Source organism: Salmo trutta, chromosome 12 (genome assembly GCF_901001165.1).
Source record: "Salmo trutta chromosome 12, fSalTru1.1, whole genome shotgun sequence".
Lineage (NCBI taxonomy): Eukaryota > Metazoa > Chordata > Actinopteri > Salmoniformes > Salmonidae > Salmo > Salmo trutta.
In genome coordinates this window covers 25,329,732-25,346,480 of record NC_042968.1, presented here as the reverse complement: position 1 = coordinate 25,346,480, position 16,749 = coordinate 25,329,732, and the positions used below count along the sequence as shown (strand labels likewise).

General features: G+C 42.9%; 1 protein-coding gene across 1 annotated transcript in view; it reads right to left on the bottom strand.

Annotated features, from left to right (window-relative positions):
• The window catches only part of LOC115203241 (ras-related protein R-Ras2), a 51,180-nt gene continuing 34,431 nt past the window's right edge, over positions 1–16,749 (bottom strand). Inside the window, exons 2-6 of the mRNA XM_029767755.1 lie at positions 13,930–14,017; positions 13,640–13,742; positions 12,244–12,352; positions 11,027–11,145; positions 1–2,239 (exon numbers count right to left, since the gene is read on the bottom strand). Of these exons, the coding sequence (XP_029623615.1) occupies positions 2,152–2,239; positions 11,027–11,145; positions 12,244–12,352; positions 13,640–13,742; positions 13,930–14,017 (507 nt within the window). The 3' untranslated portion in view covers positions 1–2,151. The remainder of the gene's footprint in view (positions 2,240–11,026; positions 11,146–12,243; positions 12,353–13,639; positions 13,743–13,929; positions 14,018–16,749) is intronic.

Here is a 16,749-nt window from a genome sequence, read left to right as displayed (position 1 = left end):
TTGGCTGAATGACAGATTTTATTATAGCACCAGAAGCTATACATGGGGCAAGGGGCATGGACTTGAAAAGAAAAAAATATATGAATTGAATGTACTGTACATAAAGTCTGCCAAAAGAGAGGAGGTGGTACTTACAGACTCCACCATTGAGCAGAACACATGAATCTGTGACCCAAACCTTGACCTAGAGAACAGTGAAGAGAAGAGTGAACGGCCTACCCACAATCCACCCTGCTAGTAGGTCAGGTGGGCTGAGTGGAGGTGCTCAACCAACACATTGGTTGACATTTGCAGTATAGGCATTGGGCAAGGTAGTGGGGAATGGTCGAGGAAAATGTGTCACCAACACCAAGAACTCTTGGAAGATTAGGCCAAATGAGGACCAATCAAATCAAATAAAAACCACGAGAGGAGGAAAGGTTCTGGACCACAGGTTGGTCAAGAACCAATGTAGGCCTACAGTCTTCTTCAGTTCAAAACCAGCTAAGGGAATTATACATTCCTCTTTACATATACACACAGCTGTGCTGTGAGAGCATATTCACTTACAAACATATAAAAATACTTGTCAACTAGTTTGATAAGAAAATAATGTATAAAAGTATAAAGTAAAAACATTTAATCAAGTCCATCAAATAATCATTTTTGTATGTTTCTTTTTGTCTTACATTACATGATGATATAACAAAACTACAATAGTTAATTGGTTTCTATTAAGCAGAAATACAGATCATATTGAAAAGGATGACAAGACAACAGAATGTGTGAATTGTCTTGATGTTAACTTTAAAGGTGAGAGGTCAGGTGATGTAATGGCAATGATGTAACCTCCATGTGACTGTGGGAGTCATGGAAACAGCTCCAACCTGGCTCAGTCACACCAATAACCTTGGAGAGAACATGAACACATCTCAAAGAATAATTGAAGGTGGTGTGTAACAAACAACCATGTCATTGAAATGAAGTTACAGTTTGTTTATGAGTGAGCTTCAACAGCTCAATACCTCTGTCTACTTTAAGTAATAACTACGTTCCAAAAGAGAGCCAAATAGATGGTACAAAAATCAATGTTCAAACTGAAAGGGATTGATTTTAAAAGATATGTCAGAGAGGAGCATTTCTGAAACTGGTCTGCTATTAACATCATCATTATCAGTGAGGTACATAAATACTGCCCATGGTCTCTTCTCCACTGCTTGTCAAAGATAAAAAAATATAAAGAGTTTCAAATGTTTAATTCTGATTAGGCCAACCTGACTCTGAGATAGTCAACAACAACAGGTAAGAGTCAGAGAAGAGTTGTACAACTAAATAAATAAAACAGGTTTGATATCATGTTATTAGAAGCCTAAAGTCTGTGAACCTTACAATGCAAATACAGTAAACGTTCCATATTTGGCCAGTGAGATGAGTGCAGAATCCATAGACATAGAAATGGATCCGCTGACGACGCTGGAAAGTGAAGTTGTCATAATAACTTTAGGGCTATCTAGGTTTATACTGTACAGCGTACATACTTGTATACATGTTATGTTCATAGAAGTCAAACCAAACTCATCAACCTTACACGCTGTACTGTGGCGATTTAATAAGTCATTAGAAATGCGCTTTCAAAATCACAACAAATTTCACTTATGTACAGTAGCAGATTAGCACATGGAAGTAAAAACGGATATGGTATGACATACACAAAGCTTCATAAGATCATCTCTCTATTCTGATGAGAAACTGGTAACTAATAAACCTCTCATTGACATTCTGGATATATATATTTCTCATTCAATCTCGGCAAAAAGTTCAAATGTCACTGCAAGGCAAGAAAAAGTCCTTCAGAATACAAAAAATGATATTGTTTAGCTGATTTAAGAGGCAATGTTTAGTGTTAGGACTTTCTCATATGAATTGGATTATTGTTGAAGGTCAAGTGGTGTTTTTTAACATTTGGCATTGTCAGTTTCTTCTAGAAGTGAAGTCCGGGGGCGGGTGGGGGGGGGGGGGGGGGGCAGCAGTTCCTGGTAGCTACCACAGGAACCTCTGTTGAAGTCATGCACGTGGAGAAGGCAGCGCTCAGTCATCCATACAGGATGTCATGTCAGGCAGGAGGCGGGGACTGGTGACAGTAGCTGGGTGAGTGACAGTGATAAGGCCCACTCAGACGATTACACAATGGCAGCCACTCTTGTCCTTTTCTTTCCGCGTGGGTTCTGGCGAGGGTGGGCATTCCTGTTCCTGGAATTTCCTGTGAGGAGAAAGTGCATTATTACGTTATGAGTAAGCAGAGATAGAAGGATTCTAACAAAATAATCTGACTCATTCAAGCAACAATTGTTTTGTTCTGGCTTTGAGTGTAGATGAAATCACATCCTGTCATTGACATTAGGGCATTCTCACATATGAAATTCGGTACCCTGGTTCAGTTTTCTGGAGAGTTTGTGAGAATTCTACAGAACACGTTTTCATTTCACAAAACCTGAAAATAAGAGTTTCAGGGTGCAATTAGCACCCACATTCTACATCATTGTTTTCCAACCCTGGTCCTCCAGTACCCCCAACAGTACACATTGTTATTGTAACCCTGGACAACCACACCTGATTTAACTTGTTGACTAATCATCAAGCCCTCAATGAGTTGAATGAGGTGTGGTTGTCCAGGTCTACAATGAAACTGTGTAATGTTGGGGGTACTGGAGGACCAGGGTTGGGAAACACTGTTGTACATGATGTCAGCAAGCTAGCTTGTTTAAAACATCTCGCACTGCCACCTGATACTCTAGTCCTGGATCTTGAACCCACTACTCACGCAGGACCAGGATTCGTTGCAGCTAGGGTTTGTTTCTGTTTCAAACATGCTTTATAGCTCAGATCAGGGTACCAAACGTTCCAGGATCCAGATCATAAGGGGATATGTGAAAGTGCCCTCGTGACATTCCATGTGGAAGTATTGCATAAAGCACCTTTCAAATGTACTTGAGAAAGACAGACTAGTGCCAGTGAAGGAACAAAAGCTGAAACTACTTCTTTCCCCCAACCCATTGCCACTGTATTCAGGGAGGTATAGTGGGGTTGTGGTGCCACCCACCTGATTACTCTAACCAACTCTACAGTCAGTAATGAATCCACCCACCTGATTACTCTAACCAACTCTACAGTCAGTAATGAATCCACCCACCTGACTACTCTAACCAACTCTACAGTCAGTAATGAATCCACCTACCTGATTACTCTAACCAGCTCTACAGTCAGTAATGAATCCACCCACCTGATTACTCTAACCAACTCTACAGTCAGTAATGAATCCACCCACCTGATTACTATAACCAACTCTACAGTCAGTAATGAATCCACCCACCTGATTACTCTAACCAACTCTACAGTCAGTAATGAATCCACCCACCTGATTACTCTAACCAACTCTACAGTCAGTAATGAATCCACCCACCTGATTACTCTAACCAACTCTACAGTCAGTAATGAATCCACCCACCTGATTACTCTAACCAACTCTACAGTCAGTAATGAATCCACCCACCTGACTACTCTAACGAACTCTACAGTCAGTAATGAATCCACCTACCTGACTACTCTAACCAACTCTACAGTCAGTAATGAATCCACCCACCTGATTACTCTAACCAACTCTACAGTCAGTAATGAATCCACCCAGCTGATTACTCTAACCAACTCTACAGTCAGTAATGAATCCACCTACCTGACTACTCTAACCAACTCTACAGTCAGTAATGAATCCACCCACCTGATTACTCTAACCAACTCTACAGTCAGTAATGAATCCACCCACCTGACTACTCTAACCAACTCTACAGTCAGTAATGAATCCACCCACCTGATTACTCTAACCAACTCTACAGTCAGTAATGAATCCACCCACCTAATTACTCTAATAAACTCTAGTCAGTAATGAATCCACCCACCTGATTACTCTAACCAACTCTACAGTCAGTAATGAATCCACCCACCTGACTACTCTAACCAACTCTACAGTCAGTAATGAATCCACCCACCTGATTACTCTAACCAGCTCTACAGTCAGTAATGAATCCACCCACCTGATTACTCTAACCAACTCTACAGTCAGTAATGAATCCACCCACCTGACTACTCTAACCAACTCTACAGTCAGTAATGAATCCACCCACCTGATTACTCTAACCAACTCTACAGTCAGTAATGAATCCACCCACCTGATTACTCTAACCAGCTCTACAGTCAGTAATGAATCCACCCACCTGATTACTCTAACCAACTCTACAGTCAGTAATGAATCCACCCACCTGACTACTCTAACCAACTCTACAGTCAGTAATGAATCCACCCACCTGATTACTCTAACCAACTCTACAGTCAGTAATGAATCCACCCACCTGATTACTCTAACCAACTCTACAGTCAGTAATGAATCCACCCACCTGATTACTCTAATCAACTCTACAGTCAGTAATGAATCCACCCACCTGATTACTCTAACCAACTCTAGAGTCAGTAATGAATCCACCCACCTCATTAGTCTAACCAGCTCTACAGTCAGTAATGAATCCACCCACCTGATTACTCTAACCAACTCTACAGTCAGTAATGAATCCACCCACCTGATTACTCTAACCAGCTCTACAGTCAGTAATGAATCCACCCACCTGATTACTCTAACCAGCTCTACAGTCAGTAATGAATCCACCCACCTGATTACTCTAACCAACTCTACAGTCAGTAATGAATCCACCCACCTGATTACTCTAACCAGCTCTACAGTCAGTAATGAATCCACCCACCTGATTACTCTAACCAACTCTACAGTCAGTAATGAATCCACCCACCTGATTACTCTAACCAACTCTACAGTCAGTAATGAATCCACCCACCTCATTACTCTAACCAGCTCTACAGTCAGTAATGAATCCACCCACCTGATTACTCTAACCAACTCTACAGTCAGTAATGAATCCACCCACCTGATTACTCTAACCAACTCTACAGTCAGTAATGAATCCACCCACCTGATTACTCTAACCAACTACAGTCAGTAATGAATCCACACACCTGATTACTCTAACCAACTCTACAGTCAGTAATGAATCCACCCACCTGACTACTCTAACCAACTCTACAGTCAGTAATGAATCCACCCACCTGATTACTCTAACCAACTCTACAGTCAGTAATGAATCCACCCACCTGATTACTCTAACCAACTCTACAGTCAGTAATGAATCCACCCAGCTGATTACTCTAACCAACTCTACAGTCAGTAATGAATCCACCCACCTGATTACTCTAACCAACTTTACAGTCAGTAATGAATCCACCCACCTGATTACTCTAACCAACTCTACAGTCAGTAATGAATCCACCCACCTGACTACTCTAACCAACTCTACAGTCAGTAATGAATCCACCCACCTGATTACTCTAACCAACTCTACAGTCAGTAATGAATCCTCCCACCTGATTACTCTAACCAGCTCTACAGTCAGTAATGAATCCACCTACCTGACTACTCTAACCAACTCTACAGTCAGTAATGAATCCACCCACCTGATTACTCTAACCAACTCTACAGTCAGTAATGAATCCACCCACCTGATTACTCTAACCAACTCTACAGTCAGTAATGAATCCACCCACCTGATTACTCTAACCAACTCTACAGTCAGTAATGAATCCACCCACCTGATTACTCTAACCAACTCTACAGTCAGTAATGAATCCACCCACCTGATTACTCTAACCAACTCTACAGTCAGTAATGAATCCACCCACCTGATTACTCTAACCAACTCTACAGTCAGTAATGAATCCACCCACCTGATTACTCTAACCAACTCTACAGTCAGTAATGAATCCACCCACCTGATTACTCTAACCAACTCTACAGTCAGTAATGAATCCACCCACCTGATTACTCTAACCAACTCTACAGTCAGTAATGAATCCACCCACCTGATTACTCTAACCAACTCTACAGTCAGTAATGAATCCACCCAGCTGATTACTCTAACCAACTCTACAGTCAGTAATGAATCCACCCACCTAATTACTCTAATAAACTCTAGTCAGTAATGAATCCACCCACCTGATTACTCTAACCAACTCTACAGTCAGTAATGAATCCACCCACCTGATTACTCTAACCAACTCTACAGTCAGTAATGAATCCACCCACCTGATTACTCTAACCAGCTCTACAGTCAGTAATGAATCCACCTACCTGACTACTCTAACCAACTCTACAGTCAGTAATGAATCCACCCACCTGATTACTCTAACCAACTCTACAGTCAGTAATGAATCCACCCACCTGATTACTCTAACCAACTCTACAGTCAGTAATGAATCCACCCACCTGATTACTCTAACCAACTCTACAGTCAGTAATGAATCCACCCACCTGATTACTCTAACCAACTCTACAGTCAGTAATGAATCCACCCACCTGATTACTCTAACCAACTCTACAGTCAGTAATGAATCCACCCAGCTGATTACTCTAACCAACTCTACAGTCAGTAATGAATCCACCCACCTAATTACTCTAATAAACTCTAGTCAGTAATGAATCCACCCACCTGATTACTCTAACCAACTCTACAGTCAGTAATGAATCCACCCACCTGATTACTCTAACCAACTCTACAGTCAGTAATGAATCCACCCAGCTGATTACTCTAACCAACTCTACAGTCAGTAATGAATCCACCCACCTGATTACTCTAACCAACTCTACAGTCAGTAATGAATCCACCCACCTGACTACTCTAACCAACTCTACAGTCAGTAATGAATCCACCTACCTGATTACTCTTACCAACTCTACAGTCAGTAATGAATCCACCCACCTGACTACTCTAACCAACTCTACAGTCAGTAATGAATCCACCTACCTGATTACTCTAACCAGCTCTACAGTCAGTAATGAATCCACCCACCTGATTACTCTAACCAACTCTACAGTCAGTAATGAATCCACCCACCTGATTACTCTAACCAACTCTACAGTCAGTAATGAATCCACCCACCTGATTACTCTAACCAACTCTACAGTCAGTAATGAATCCACCCAGCTGACTACTCTAACCAACTCTACAGTCAGTAATGAATCCACCTACCTGATTACTCTAACCAACTCTACAGTCAGTAATGAATCCACCCACCTAATTACTCTAATAAACTCTAGTCAGTAATGAATCCACCCACCTGATTACTCTAACCAGCTCTACAGTCAGTAATGAATCCACCCACCTGATTACTCTAACCAACTCTACAGTCAGTAATGAATCCACCCACCTGACTACTCTAACCAACTCTACAGTCAGTAATGAATCCACCCACCTGATTACTCTAACCAGCTCTACAGTCAGTAATGAATCCACCCACCTGATTACTCTAACCAACTCTACAGTCAGTAATGAATCCACCCACCTGACTACTCTAACCAACTCTACAGTCAGTAATGAATCCACCCACCTGATTACTCTAACCAACTCTACAGTCAGTAATGAATCCACCCACCTGATTACTCTAACCAGCTCTACAGTCAGTAATGAATCCACCCACCTGATTACTCTAACCAACTCTACAGTCAGTAATGAATCCACCCACCTGACTACTCTAACCAACTCTACAGTCAGTAATGAATCCACCCACCTGATTACTCTAACCAACTCTACAGTCAGTAATGAATCCACCCACCTGATTACTCTAACCAACTCTACAGTCAGTAATGAATCCACCCACCTGATTACTCTAACCAACTCTACAGTCAGTAATGAATCCACCCACCTGATTACTCTAACCAACTCTAGAGTCAGTAATGAATCCACCCACCTCATTAGTCTAACCAGCTCTACAGTCAGTAATGAATCCACCCACCTGATTACTCTAACCAACTCTACAGTCAGTAATGAATCCACCCACCTGATTACTCTAACCAGCTCTACAGTCAGTAATGAATCCACCCACCTGATTACTCTAACCAGCTCTACAGTCAGTAATGAATCCACCCACCTGATTACTCTAACCAACTCTACAGTCAGTAATGAATCCACCCACCTGATTACTCTAACCAGCTCTACAGTCAGTAATGAATCCACCCACCTGATTACTCTAACCAACTCTACAGTCAGTAATGAATCCACCCACCTGATTACTCTAACCAACTCTACAGTCAGTAATGAATCCACCCACCTCATTACTCTAACCAGCTCTACAGTCAGTAAAGAATGCACCCACCTGATTACTCTAACCAACTCTACAGTCAGTAATGAATCCACCCACCTGATTACTCTAACCAACTCTACAGTCAGTAATGAATCCACCCACCTGATTACTCTAACCAACTACAGTCAGTAATGAATCCACACACCTGATTACTCTAACCAACTCTACAGTCAGTAATGAATCCACCCACCTGACTACTCTAACCAACTCTACAGTCAGTAATGAATCCACCCACCTGATTACTCTAACCAACTCTACAGTCAGTAATGAATCCACCCACCTGATTACTCTAACCAACTCTACAGTCAGTAATGAATCCACCCAGCTGATTACTCTAACCAACTCTACAGTCAGTAATGAATCCACCCACCTGATTACTCTAACCAACTTTACAGTCAGTAATGAATCCACCCACCTGATTACTCTAACCAACTCTACAGTCAGTAATGAATCCACCCACCTGACTACTCTAACCAACTCTACAGTCAGTAATGAATCCACCCACCTGATTACTCTAACCAACTCTACAGTCAGTAATGAATCCTCCCACCTGATTACTCTAACCAGCTCTACAGTCAGTAATGAATCCACCTACCTGACTACTCTAACCAACTCTACAGTCAGTAATGAATCCACCTACCTGACTACTCTAACCAACTCTACAGTCAGTAATGAATCCACCCACCTGATTACTCTAACCAACTCTACAGTCAGTAATGAATCCACCCACCTGATTACTCTAACCAACTCTACAGTCAGTAATGAATCCACCCAGCTGATTACTCTAACCAACTCTACAGTCAGTAATGAATCCACCCACCTGATTACTCTAACCAACTCTACAGTCAGTAATGAATCCACCCACCTGATTACTCTAACCAACTCTACAGTCAGTAATGAATCCACCCACCTGATTACTCTAACCAACTCTACAGTCAGTAATGAATCCACCCACCTGATTACTCTAACCAACTCTACAGTCAGTAATGAATCCACCCACCTGATTACTCTAACCAACTCTACAGTCAGTAATGAATCCACCCACCTGATTACTCTAACCAACTCTACAGTCAGTAATGAATCCACCCACCTGATTACTCTAACCAACTCTACAGTCAGTAATGAATCCACCCAGCTGATTACTCTAACCAACTCTACAGTCAGTAATGAATCCACCCACCTAATTACTCTAATAAACTCTAGTCAGTAATGAATCCGCCCACCTGATTACTCTAACCAACTCTACAGTCAGTAATGAATCCACCCACCTGATTACTCTAACCAACTCTACAGTCAGTAATGAATCCACCCACCTGATTACTCTAACCAGCTCTACAGTCAGTAATGAATCCACCTACCTGACTACTCTAACCAACTCTACAGTCAGTAATGAATCCACCCACCTGATTACTCTAACCAACTCTACAGTCAGTAATGAATCCACCCACCTGATTACTCTAACCAACTCTACAGTCAGTAATGAATCCACCCACCTGATTACTCTAACCAACTCTACAGTCAGTAATGAATCCACCCACCTGATTACTCTAACCAACTCTACAGTCAGTAATGAATCCACCCACCTGATTACTCTAACCAACTCTACAGTCAGTAATGAATCCACCCAGCTGATTACTCTAACCAACTCTACAGTCAGTAATGAATCCACCCACCTAATTACTCTAATAAACTCTAGTCAGTAATGAATCCACCCACCTGATTACTCTAACCAACTCTACAGTCAGTAATGAATCCACCCACCTGATTACTCTAACCAACTCTACAGTCAGTAATGAATCCACCCAGCTGATTACTCTAACCAACTCTACAGTCAGTAATGAATCCACCCACCTGATTACTCTAACCAACTCTACAGTCAGTAATGAATCCACCCACCTGACTACTCTAACCAACTCTACAGTCAGTAATGAATCCACCTACCTGATTACTCTTACCAACTCTACAGTCAGTAATGAATCCACCCACCTGACTACTCTAACCAACTCTACAGTCAGTAATGAATCCACCTACCTGATTACTCTAACCAGCTCTACAGTCAGTAATGAATCCACCCACCTGATTACTCTAACCAACTCTACAGTCAGTAATGAATCCACCCACCTGATTACTCTAACCAACTCTACAGTCAGTAATGAATCCACCCACCTGATTACTCTAACCAACTCTACAGTCAGTAATGAATCCACCCAGCTGACTACTCTAACCAACTCTACAGTCAGTAATGAATCCACCTACCTGATTACTCTAACCAACTCTACAGTCAGTAATGAATCCACCCACCTGACTACTCTAACCAACTCTACAGTCAGTAATGAATCCACCCACCTGATTACTCTAACCAGCTCTACAGTCAGTAATGAATCCACCCACCTGATTACTCTAACCAGCTCTACAGTCAGTAATGAATCCACCCACCTGATTACTCTAACCAACTCTACAGTCAGTAATGAATCCACCCAGCTGATTACTCTAACCAACTCTACAGTCAGTAATGAATCCACCCACCTAATTACTCTAATAAACTCTAGTCAGTAATGAATCCACCCACCTGATTACTCTAACCAACTCTACAGTCAGTAATGAATCCACCCACCTGATTACTCTAACCAACTCTACAGTCAGTAATGAATCCACCCACCTGATTACTCTAACCAACTCTACAGTCAGTAATGAATCCACCCACCTGATTACTCTAACCAACTCTACAGTCAGTAATGAATCCACCCACCTGATTACTCTAACCAACTCTACAGTCAGTAATGAATCCACCTACCTGATTACTCTAACCAGCTCGTGGAAAGCCTGGTCTACATTCATACGGATTTTGGCTGAGGCCTCCATATACGTCACCTTGAGCTGTCTGGCCAGCTGCTGGCCCTCCTCCTGGGTCACCTGAAGGGACGAAACAGGTACAGGGATAAATCATATATAAATAGCATGTACTCCTTGGCATCACCCTGTGCCCCAGCTGGGTGAAGACTTCACTTTAGGACCAATAGAACGGTTTCAAATGATCAAACAAGAATCAGGAAACTAGTGACATCTGCTGGTGAGGTTGAGAAACACATGGGTCAGAGGGTTCACATCCAAGAGTGGGTCACTAAGAAATATATAAACAACACAGCAAATGTATCACTTTACATTTTACATTCAAATAGCACCTGATTTATATGTGCTTAGCTAGAATACTGTTGCTTCTGGTCCGTCCTAAACTATTACGACAAGATTAGAGACAAGGGCCCGTATACACAAAGCGTCTCTGTGTAGGAGAGCTGATCTAGGATCAGTTTTGCCTTTTAGTTCATAATAAATAAGATTGTATGGACAGATCCTAGATTAGCACTCCTACTCTGAGACACTTTGTGGATACGAGCCCAGACCTCATTGCAAAATAATTTATTCTACTGTCCTAAAACAGCTGAACCCATTGAGTTGCCAGTAATGGGTAAAATTGAATCATACTCCTTAACCAATATGTTAAAGACCACATTTAGACTAATTCATTTGGATGAATCATATTGAGTTATCAATTTTAACAGAGGCCCCACATTATATTCAGTCAATAAAAATAATTATGACAGTAATTAATGTGATCAATGCATTTACATTTGATCAGATGAGAGAATGTGTTTTATTCCAGCAGGTGACAGTGTGGAGTCATGTGGGAAAGTGAACTGCAGCTGAAAGCCAATAAAGGCCACGGAATGAGCCCTCTCCTTATCATACCCTCCTCCCTCCCTCCTCTTTTCCTCTGTCCCACAATGTTTTTGTTGGTCACCTTCTCTTTCTCTCTTTTTCTCACTCCCTCTTTGTCTACCCAAATAGCTCCAGCCACCACCACCACTATCCATTTTCACATTTCAAAATGTAAATGGGAAATTGCCCATTTTTAAAGCTTGTTGCTTTATATTTACTTTCCTCACATCACCCTAACATGTACTGTATGTGTATTTGCGCTGTAACTGGGCCGTTAGGAGGACTGCTACTCACCTGTCTCTGGAGCTCCAGATCTGCTTTATTGCCTACAAGGATCATGGGAAATTCATCACGGTCTTTGACTCTGAGGATCTGTCTTTGGAATTTGTAGATTTCTTCAAAGCTGTGAAACATAAAGCATGCAGCATCACTCGATGCCCCCAGTAAACTCTACACATTACCCAGCCAGAAGGGAGCTTGATTACAACACCAAACTGTGACATAGAGCTCAGACATAAAGATAAAGCTAAGATAAAGCTGGTGCCTCTGTGGACCTCCCAGGAATGTTGTCTCACAGCCACAAAAATGAAACCCCCTGCCCTCCCCTCCCCCAGGCAGACGGGATTGACGTCTCTGTGAATCAGACAGGGTGGGTGAAGGGTGAATGGTGAAGGGTGAATGGTGAAGGGTGAATGGTGAAGGGTGAAGGGTGAAGGGTACTCCAGAACACAGACAGAGAAGTCAATGAACTCCTGTGGTACTGCGTGCCTCAATGTTCCAGAAATGTTTGCATGGGCATTGCAGTAAAGCCTTGGTGAACTTCTGAGCAGCCTCAGTAAAGGCTTACTTGCCTTCCATTGACCAGGGAGGGGTAGCCCTAAGCAGGTCTGTCCCTTTAACCAGAGCTTTCTTTGCTCCCCGTTGACTTGAAAGGCTTTTAGTGTAATACAAATATCATGCTAACTGTTTGAACCAAACGGCATACATAAAAATATCCCCCAGAGAGAAAGGGAAACAGAATGTAACCACAAACCCAGGAGTGCATTCTAGTGAATGGCTGCCGGCGGGCAGCTTAGCGAGCACATAGTAAATCTGGAGAGCCTTGACTCACGTAAACGGAGGAAGGAAAGACTGTTTACAGCATACACACAGGGAGAGAGGGGACTCTGAGGGGTGGGTTGAGACACGTCACCATCACATTGCTGTACAGGGACCAGGGGGGTGACAAGGGCCCAAGACTGCCCACCACAACACTACAAGACAGCACATATAGAGGGGATGCATTCATTCTCATGCAGGTGATTTAATGCAGGGTTTTTACACAGAAAACCAAAGCCTGTAAAGAGGTGGATGTTGAAAGAGAGGTATATGAGAGAGGAGAACAAAAGAGAATGACGACACAGGTTGGCGAGAATGGAAGTGTGGGAGAACAAGAGAGAGTGAGTGAGAGAGATGTATGTGTTTAGCATGAGAGGGAGAGCGAGAGAGAGGAGCAGGCAGACAGAGGGAGAAAGAGAGCGATAGAGAGAGAAGCGAAGACCAAGATAGGCGCAGATAGAGAGACGTGCAGACATAGAGAGAGAGAGAGAGTGAGAGAGAAAAGTGCAAACAGAGATAGGTGCAGACAGAGAGAGGCACAGACAGATAGAGAGGCAGCATGGGGGTGACACGTGACTGGGTTGTCACTCACCTTCCTCTGTCAGTGACTGAGAAGACAAGCAGGAAGCCCTCCCCTGTCCTCATGTATTGTTCTCTCATGGCTCCAAACTCTTCCTGTCCGGCCGTGTCCAGGACTAACAAACACAGGGACAGATACGTTAGACACGCACACACAGTAGCACCTCTCCTGAAAAAGGTGCTGTACAAAACTAAACCCTCCAAGAGAACAGTAATCTCCTGTGAAGGCTGGAATTTCTCAATGAACATTATGTTGTGGTCAGATTTCTCCTGTTTATTTACAGGCTGAGGGTCTATACTTACTGTCAAGCCGGGCCGCCCTCTCGTCAATGACACACTGCTTCGTATACGAGTCTTCAATCGTGGGATCATAGTCAGTGACAAAGTAGGACTGGAGAGAGAAAGAGGGAGAGTGAACATGGTGTACAGTAAGGACTGAGGAGACATACAGCAAAGAAGGCAGTGAGATAAACAACCAGCTTTGGCTCGGTCTTCTAGAGAGTAAACACTCCATCCACTTGTGTTGTTGAGTAACTCGCTGACCTCGACACTACTATGCAGTATGCAGGAGGTAAACACATAATCCTGACCCGTGTGTTGTGAAAGCCAGGGTAAATATGGACTCACATAACATAACCACTCCACTGTTTCTGAGGGCCACAGGAAAACGAGGTCATCTGGAGTGTTCATGACCAAAACACTGCTAATGTCACTGGCACTTCTGTCGCCACTATTCCAACAATGACACTAATTAGCCATCTTCCAGAGGCTGGTAATGAAGCAGTGACTGGGACTGCCTGTCTGTCTCCAATGTGAGCAGGATGCTCGGAGTAGGTAGAGACGAAGCTTGAAGCTGTGCATTTTATTACATTTTCTCTGCATGTTTTGTAGGCCTCTCCTATGGGACTAGTTAAGTGACAGCTGAGAACGACATACAAAGCATGTCCTATATCAGAGTGGAACACAGTGCACTGGCTCCATGTGGACTGGAGGGGTGGACTCACTGCTGAGCATAACATTATGTCACTACAGGTAAAAATAAATTTACATTTGAGTCATTTAGCAGACGCTCTTATCCAGACCAACTTACAGGAGCAATTAGGGGTAAGTGCCTTGCTCAAAGGCACATTGACAGATTTTTCACCTAGTCGGCTCAGGGATTCGAACCACCAACCTTTCGGGTTACTGGCCTAACACTCTTAACCGCTAGGCTACCATAAATAAAACAGTCTAAGTTTGTTCAAATGCATGAATCATCTTTCCATTTTCCTTTTAAACAAATTATTGTGACAGGAGTGGATCTAATCTGGTAGTGGATTAAATCAGTGTATGTGTATTGATTCATGGCACATGGCCACTTGTTTGACTGTTAAAATATGCATTGTCTTTTTCAGTTAATCCACCGACGCAGATGGAAATATACTGCCTTCTCTCCCTGCCTCTTTCTCTCCCTTAATAAACCCCTCTTTCTTACTACCTACTCCACACACTATCCAACTCTCTCAAACTTGCATTATTTCATACAAATTCCCTTTTCTCTCCATATTTCTCTGTTGCACACATAAACTCACCCCTTCCCATACTATCTGTCTCTCCCTCACCCGAGCTCATTCCTTCTCTCTCCCCATGCCTCTCCCTTTCTCCCCATTCCTCTCCCTCTCTCCCCATGCCTCTCCCTCTCCCCCATGCCTCTCCCTCCATGCCTCTCCCTCTCTCCCCATGCCTCTCCCTCTCCCCCCATGTCTCTACCTCTGCCCCCATGCCTTTCCCTCTCTCCCTATTTCTCTCTGTATGAGCTGCATGCATGCCGACATCACGTCCACTTGGCACTGTTCAATAATTCATCAGCGGTCCTGCATATCTCTGCAGCCTGCTCTGTTGCTCCACTCTCTCCATGCTGGTTCCCCTGATTGATGAGGCTGCAGTACAGTGAAGTGCAGGCTGAGAGAGACAGAGAGAGAGAAAGAGAGAATGTATATCCAGAAATAGCACTGGCCGTGTCCAGTAATATACAGTTGACGTCAGAAGTTTACATACACCTTAGCCAAATACATTTAAACTCAGTTTTTCACAATTCCTGACATTTAATCCGAGTAAAAATTCCCTGTCTTAGGTCAGTTAGGATCACCACTTTGTTTTAAGAATGTGAAATGTCAGAATAATAGTAGAGAGAGAGATTTATTTCAGCTTTTATTTCTTTCATCACATTTCCAGTGGGTCAGAAGTTTACATACACTCAATTAGTACTTGGTAGCATTGCCTTTAAATTGTTTAACTTGGGTCAAAAGTTTCAGGTAGCCTTCCACAAGCTTCCTACAATAAGTTGGGTGAATTTTGGCCCATTCCTCCTGACTGAGCTGGTGTAACTGAGTCAGGTTGTAGGCCTCCTTGCTTGCACACGCTTTTTCAGTTCTACCCACACATTTTCTATAGGATTGAGGTCAGGGCTTTATGATGGCCACTCCAATACTTTGACTTGGTTGTCATTAAGCCATTTTGGCACAACTTTGGAAGTATGCTTGGGGTCATTTGCGACCAAGTTTTAACTTCCTGACTGATGTCTTGAGATGTTGCTTCAATATAGCCACATAATTTTCCTACCTCATGATGCCATCTATTTTGTGAAGTGCACAAGTCCCTCCTGCAGCAAAGCACACCCACAACATGATGCTGCCACCCCAGTGCTTGGGATGGTGTTCTTCGGCTTGCAAGCCTCTCCCTTTTTCCTCCAAACATAACGATGGTCATTATAGCCAAATAGTTATATTTTTGTTTCATCAGACCAGAGGACATTTCTCCAAAAAGTACGATCTTTGTCCCCATGTGCAGTTATAAACCGTAGTCTGGCTTATTTATGGCGGTTTTGGAGCAGTGGCTTCTTCCTTGCTGAGTGGCCTTTCAGGTTATGTCAATATAGGTCCTGTTTTACTGTGGATATAGATCATTTTGTACCTGTTTCCTCCAGCATCTTCACAAGGTCCTTTTCTGTTGTGCTGGGATTGATTTGCCCTTTTCGCACCAAAGTACGTTCATCTCTAGGAGACAGAACGCCTCTCCTTCCTGAGCGGTATGACGGCTGCATGGTCCCATGGTGTTTATACTTGCGTTCTATTGTTTGTACAG